An 8,156-nucleotide genomic window follows, 5' to 3' on the forward strand; every position below is an offset into this window, starting at 1 on the left:
GACTATTTTAGTTTGAGGAGTTGGCTATTATTAACACATAATTATTCATCGAGAATTGAGTTGTTAAATTTAATCTCATGAACCAAACACACTATATATTTAATCTCGAGATATAATCTTGCAAACCGAATAACCCATCTTGCAAACCGAACAACCCCTAAGATCTACTAATTAAGCGTACCCTTAATCAACCTAACTTTGCATGAGTACTACTCCTCAGTCCATGATAAGTGTTTCAAATTTTGTTCATTGCCTACATTAAGTGTCTTATTTACATTTTATTATTTTGTGGTAATGGGCCTCACATTCCAATTCATCCAACTCACATATTGTTATAAACTAAAATATTATCTCTGTCTCATTCTAAGTGAAATATTTCTAATTCAACACATGATTTTATTAGTGTTGTTTTTTAAGTTAAGTGGAAAGAGAATAAAGTAGGAATAATGATACTTCTATTTTAAGAAATATGTTATTTAGAGCGAGACACACAAAAGAAAAATGTATTATTTAGAATTGGATGGACGTAGTATAAAAATAGGATCACATTGCACTAACTTTTCTATCTACTTTCGATTACATTTCTTTAAATCTGAATTGTGCGAATTTATATTGCTTAATCATAGACGGATAAAGTAATATTTATTTCTTTAAATGCATTTAAAAAGAGTTTATTATCTACACCACAAACATATGAATCCAATATATACTATCTATGTCAGTCATAGTCTACTAAATATACGTTCCCTAAATCAGCCTCATACTTTGCCTATGTATCTACTACCATTATTTCTTTGTTTTAATGCATATAAAAGAAGTTTTTATCTACGCCACAAACTTATGAATCCAATACATCTCATTTTACTCTCACAATCGCATTTTTATCAAATCTAGACCACTCTATCTACTAATTAAACACGTAAATCGACCTCAACTTTGCAAGTGTTTACTATATTGTCTATTTCTCATTTTGTTTGAAGATTGATTTTACATTTAAATTATAATTGGTGATGTTATTACTTGCAGTCCATTGTATGCAATTGGCAAAGTGTGAACAAATTCAAAGACGATGATCCTATTTAATGCACAAGACAGAAATATTAAAAATATCAACACAATAACATGAATATATAAACACAATTGTATTAACGTATTACATGTTTCATAACATTTTATGGTATATCTCGGTTGACATTTATTGATTATCGAAATATGTGAAAATTCCAATAAATATTACTAATATTATCAAATTTTATCGTCGAAACATATGTAATTGGGAATTTCGTTAAAATCATTATAAAATTATCTTTAATTTGATATATGTTGGTGAAAAAATAATTTAAATAAGATACTTAATTCTAAGTTTCGAGATACTCCCTCTGTCTCATTAGAAATGAAACGTTTTTCTTTTTGAATTCTCTCATTAAAAATGAAATGTTTTTTAAAATAGAAATAATATCAGCTCTACTTTTTATTCTCTCTTACTTTACTCTTTTTTTATTAACTTACAAAATAATCCTGCATAAAATCCTGTGTGGAAAAGTAAATGTTTTATAATTAATAGAACAAAAGGAGTATTTCATATGAGTTAGTTATAACTAATAAAATTTAGTTTTCAATAATACACACGGTTAATATCTTTTGCGTACCACGTTGACATCACGCGTTAAATTAATCTTGGTTGCATATATGAAGATCTCATTGTAGTTAGCACACTGTTATTATTCTAATAGGACCCTGAGCCAATATACCTATCCCACTCCATATTTTTGACTGTGTCCACTTCATTTTGCATTTTTAAACACTGTTGCAATTAGGTCTAACCCCCAAGTCCAATGGTGGAATTACAATGGAGTTAATAAGGAGGAGTGTAATCAATAGCTAACTAAACCTTTAATTGTTAACTGCAATTGATTAAAAGTTATAAGATTTGTAGAGATATAGCGGTCTATAAACTAGTATGTGTAATTTCCTTTTATTATTATTTGAATTTAAAAAATAAGAAAACCACCAAATTTAGGATTTTGGATAAAAATGTCACCGTTCGTGAAATGTTGTTCAGTTTTGCTATTTCGGTCTGTCCGTGAAATGTTGTCCACTTTACTTTTTTACCATTATGGTAAATGAACCCCACTTTCAATTAACTCATTACACCCACATTCTATTATAAAAACAATATATAAATGTGGGACCTACATTTCACTAACTTTTTCCACTCACTTTTCTTAAAACCCGTGCCAAGTAAAACTTTGACAACATTTCGTGGACAGAGGGAGTATTAAATACTCCATCATTCCCATAAAAATATGTACACTTTCTATTTTCGTCCGTCCCATAAAAATATGTGCATTTCATTTTTAGAAAGTTATATCAATTTAATAATGTGGTTCCACTGTCCAACTAACATTACTTTAACTACCATTCTTCTCCCCTCTCTTACTTTAGCATATTATTCTCCTCGTCTATCTTACTTTACAAATTTTATTTTAATTCACGTGCCATGACCATTGCCTATATTTTTATGGAACTGAGAGAGTATATCAACCCAATTCATTGAATATATCAACACAATTTAGCATTGACATTTTATATCTATTATATTAACATATTATGATAGATATGCAAGTGAGATCTAGTTATAATCCTTATTTTGACATCGGAACATATGCAAGTGAGATCTAGTTACAATCCTTATAAAATTGTCTATAATTTGATATATGTTTTGTAAAAGAATAATTTAAATTGAGATAGTTATAATAATTTAAAGTTTTGAGATATTTTTAAAAAGTTAGTTATAACTATTTGGGATATTGGCATCTAATATCACAAAACTTTCAAAAAGTTGGGTTTTTCCCACGAACTTTAAAATTGGCAAATAATATCACGAACTTTACCTTGAGTTAGTTTTTTCCCACGAATGAAAAAATTCCCACAAATAATATTATGATACGGGTTTTTTTTCGTAATTTCTCGACAACAATTTTGAGAGATTCAAGTTTTTCAATCTTTGAAGATAGTTTTTCTTGAAACACACCCTCCAAAATTGTTCTTCAATCTATTAAAATAACATGAATTTTTTCATTCTTGGGAAAAACCAAACTCGGGGTAAAGTTCGTGATATTATTTGCCAATTTTAAAGTTCGTGGGAAAAACCCAACTTTTTGAAAGTTTCATGATATTAGATGCCAATATCCCTAACTAAGTTTTTATTAATTGACTTTAATACCCCTAAATGATATTTTTTTTTACACTGTATTTGTATTCGTGGTTGAATGATCTTGTACCTTGATTTAATGATTCAATACGTACCATTTTGTTATAGTTGACAATATAAGAGTGAATTAACAATATAACACACTCCTAAATATAACACACTCCTAAGATCTGAAAATGATTACTGGAATGTTGAATGAGTTGTCAAATAAAGTGGAAAAAATAGGCAATGGTTGCGCTTAGGTGTGACCTACTGGGTCCAATAGCGGAACTGCATGGAGTTAATAAGGGGGCTTAAGCCCCTATTCAATCAAAAAATTATTATTTTTATTTATACAATTTATATAACATAGTCAAAAAAAAAATTATATTTTGCATTAATTGTTGTGCAAAAGCCTTTATTATCATAATAAAACATTGGTAATTATTTTCTTAAAATTTCGAATTAAATTTTATCCCTTCAGAGCATTTTCAAGGGAATTAGGTAAATTGAGAAGATATATTTCATTTACCTCTTCATAAAGGTAAATTTACATTTTTAAAAAGTAGTGAACTCCAAGGGAAGAAGGTAAATTAATAAATGTATACAAATATACTTCTCCGTCCCATTCTAAGTGAACCATTTTCCTTTTTCCTACTCTAAATGACATAATTCTAAAAATAGAAACATCACTCTTTCTATTTTTTCCATCTTTCTTACTTTATTTTATCTACTTAACTTACAAAACAACACTACATAAAATTCCGTGCCGGAATAGAAATGCTCCACTAAGAGTGGGATGGAGGGAGCATCTCTTTAAAATCGAAGAAAGTATAATACTTTCTCAAATACCATTATTAGAAAATAAGTTTTTATGAAGAAGATGTAAATATAGTAGTAATAGTACTAGTTATCTTTATCCACCTCTCTATTTACCTCCTTCTTTGGAGATGCTTTTAACAAAATAAATTTTTGTGTCCTCCTCACCAGGTCACACCTATTCAGATTATTGGCTAATCGGGTGCGAAATAATCGGAGCGTGATTTTATCTTATTAGAAATTTACAATCATGATCCTTTCAAATGAATGGTCTAATTCGAGTTAGTTCACATATCCGGACTGCCTTGACATACATGTAAATCGTAGAAGACAAGGAATGGAAATAATAAGTGTTTAAATAGATAATCTTCAATAAAACCAAATAACCTTCACCAAAAAATTGAGGATAATTCCTTACAACTTCACCATATTTCCACAATGACTAAACCACAATGCAATCGTAGTCATAGCTCTATATTTTTAAAGATATCTAAATTAAAAAGAAAGGTGGAGTATTGAAAATGGATTAGAACTTCCTTCTCGTCATCGTCTTCAGCCATCGATACTAGGATATGACATAGCACTCAATGTGGAACATCCGTATTCAATTTAGATTTTAATTAACTTTTAAACTGTTATAAATTATAAAAATAAAATAATTGATATTAATTGAAATTAATAAATTTTATATACAAACATTTTTAGCTGTCATAATGATGTGGATGCATTGTTATTGTTTGCTAATAGCGAAAAAGACTGATTTCTATTTAAATGGTTACTATTTAATTTTTCAATAAAATTTCGATTGTATTATCCCCTCCCATCCAAGACTTTTCCTAGTAGATATACCTAAATCAATAACTTTAGTTAATGCTCCAATATTGTTTAATTGTTCCATTTTAATAATTTATTAATAATTTGAATCTTAAATTTAAAATTTAATTTATAAAATTAGTAATTTAAAATTATAATAGTCAAAGGATTATGTCAATATTTCACTCAATAAATAACTGTAAATCTCCACCATATTTTCTTAATGCGCAATTCCATAGTTGAGATTCAATGAATTTCAATTAATACATTTTTTGCTTTAAATTATGAGTATTACTCTATACGAAAATAAATTCTATTTTTAATTTTGGTTCATCCATAAAAATTTATCTTTATATATGGATTTTTTTTCACAAATTATTATCCTTCTATATCTATTTATTTAAAGCTTATGTATGTGGCCCATCCGGTCAACCATTTTTCCCCTTTCTCTCATAAATTTATCATATTTTCTCTGTCTCTCATTTTTTACAAATTGAACATTAAAATATGTGTCTCTTTTCGTCTGGATAAAAGAGTATAATTTTCCAAATTTTTTTTGGCAACTTGGTGAATCAAATTTCATACATACAACATCAAACATCATAAAATCTAATGCACTAAATTTGTATAAAATCATATTTACAGAAAAAGTAGTCAAAATAGAAACAAAGAAAAATACCCAGTAATATTATGTGTAATATTGAACCTCCATTTATGAGCATTTATGAGGCCCCAGTGTTATATAACGCAGGAGAAAAAACAGAGAGAGGGCAAGAAAAGAAATGACGATTATGAAACTGAAAAACATTTTGTTTGTTGTGTTTTTGTGCATGGTTTCAGGGTGCCTGAGTGCATCAATCAACAAGTCATTTGTTGAACTGAAAAACTGCAACATTTATGAAGGAAAATGGGTTTATGACGAGTCCTTCCCTCTCTTCGATTCCTCAAAATGCTCTGCCATTCGCGGCCAATTCAACTGCCTCAAATACGGCCGCCCCGACCACCAGTATCTCAAGTATAGGTGGCAGCCCAATGCCTGCAACTTGCCTAAGTATGCCTTTCATTTCTTTCGAGATTTATATTTAATTATTTGGTTATGCATTACTATGATTTATTTATTTATTTATTTATTTTTAATAGATTCGACACCAGAGATTTCCTGGCAAGAATGAAGGGAAAACATATTATGTTCGTCGGGGATTCAGTGAGTGAGAACCATGGGCAATCACTTATTTGCCTTCTTAATCAGGCCGGTGCACCAGCCAAGGTTGTCGAGGCGGTAAGTGGCCTGACCCCGAACAACTCGGTCACCAATGTTAAATTGGAGGTATGTACAAAGTGATTAATAAATTTGAGACCACCAAACTATATGCTAGCTCATTGTTCAATGGATCACAATTGTTCATGTGGTTTGAACATGCAGGCACATGGCATTACGATTTCAATTCTCCTTTCGCATTATTTGGTAGACATCGAAAACGAGAAAATCGGTCGAGTTTTGAAGCTCGATTCGATTAAGGATGGAAACACATGGAAGCAGGCCGATGTCTTGATCTTCAATACCTGGCTCTGGTGGTATCGCAAAGGCCCTAAACAACCGTACTTTCTTCTTTTTCATTAATCAATTCTTGTAAATTTCACTAATTGATTAAGTTTTCCCTCACAATAATGCTTAGATTTCATACCTTCTTTATGATAGTTATTGGCATATAATCATAAATAGTGATGGTATACCCTAATCAATTTATCTCTATTGAATATTGTATATTTATTTCCAATCATGCTCGAAATCACGTGAAAATCTGTCATAAATTATTCATCTTTTTTATTGCTATAACTAATAACAAAACTAATTTATAATTGAATTCAAAATTTAAGGGCATATGTTAAGTTATGTACATCTATCTTTATTCATTGATACATTATGTAGTTGACCTGTCTTAGTAAATTAGATGCCGATAATTAAATAAAAAGTGCCGATTTCATATTTTTAGAAATTGGTACACTATATAATTTGGGTAAGTATTTTAGTGTTGATTAATGAGAAAGGCGAAAGATATTGAACTCTGACTTTTCACCACAAACGTTTTTCATTTTTTAGTTAAAAACTTGAAATATAATGCGTGGTTTGAATTGCAGATGGGATTATATTGAAAGTGAGGGAAAGATAGTGAAAGACATGGACCGCATGGAAGCATTTCGTAGAGCTCTTACCACATGGAAAAATTGGGCTGACTCAAATCTTAATCCTTCCAAAACCAAAGTTTTCTTCCAAGGGATCTCTCCTATGCATTACCAGTAATTAACCAATCTCAAACTCACATACTCATATATGCTAGTGATAAAATGTAAACTCTATGTATTATATAAACTCCAAACTCCTCAACATAGTGTCGGCACAATGTCAACACATTATGAAATTTCAAGATTTTGATGTTAACACATTGTCAACCGTTGACACCGTGACATCTTTTAATATTTTCTAACGTTCAGATCATAGTTTGGAGTTTGTACAATATATAGAGTTTGCATTTGATTATATCTATACTCATATAACTATATAAGGTTAATTGCCCAAAATATTCATCAAATTTAAGTATGATAGCTTCTGGTCCTAAACAATATGTTTTGTTTGAACACAGTGGGGAAGATTGGAATGTGCAAGGAGTGAAAGACTGCTCTCGAGAAACAACGCCGCTGGAGGGATCGACTTATCCAGCCGGGGAACCATTGGCATTAAAAGTGTTGAAATCGGTTCTATATCGAAAAACATCATCGTCCTCGATGCCAGTTTCTTTGCTTGACATCACAACTCTGTCTCAGTTGAGAAAGGATGGGCACCCTAGCAAGTACAACAACTTGGGTGGCATGGACTGCACCCATTGGTGCCTCGCAGGAGTCCCGGACACATGGAACCAACTACTATACACAGAGTTGTTGCGCTAAATAAGAGGATCATATATAACTCACCCTTTTCCTTACTATTTTCTTCAATATTTTTACTTTTACAACTGATCATATGAAACTTCATTTATAAATACTATTTATTAATAATATGATACTAGTATACTACTGTTTATGTTATTTATTGGCTAATGGAGAGAATTTTTCATCCAAGAAAGAAAATGTGATGAGCACATGTACATAGATTAATTATGGATTGGACACATGCCCAATCCCGTTTGCATTGCCACACTCAATTCTGAAGTACCAACTTATGTATTTCTCCATCTGTCCCATTAGAAAAAATGTTTTTCCTTTTTAGTTTGTCTTATTAAAAATAAAACATTTTTAAAAATGGAAACAACACTCTCTCTACCTTTTCTTCTCT

At 30.3% G+C, this 8,156-nt stretch overlaps 1 protein-coding gene across 1 annotated transcript; it reads left to right on the forward strand.

Moving 5' to 3' along the window:
• Positions 1-5,485: 5,485 nt before the first annotated feature.
• LOC125220043 (protein trichome birefringence-like 38) lies at positions 5,486-7,909 on the forward strand. Its single transcript, XM_048122158.1, has 5 exons — positions 5,486-5,876; positions 5,966-6,152; positions 6,249-6,424; positions 6,965-7,123; positions 7,468-7,909. The coding sequence occupies exons 1-5, from the start codon at positions 5,608-5,610 to the stop codon at positions 7,769-7,771; spliced, it is 1,095 nt and encodes a 364-aa protein (XP_047978115.1). The 5' UTR covers positions 5,486-5,607; the 3' UTR covers positions 7,772-7,909.
• The last annotated feature ends 247 nt before the right edge of the window (positions 7,910-8,156 follow it).

The sequence above is a fragment of the Salvia hispanica genome, chromosome 4 (genome assembly GCF_023119035.1).
Source record: "Salvia hispanica cultivar TCC Black 2014 chromosome 4, UniMelb_Shisp_WGS_1.0, whole genome shotgun sequence".
NCBI lineage: Eukaryota > Viridiplantae > Streptophyta > Magnoliopsida > Lamiales > Lamiaceae > Salvia > Salvia hispanica.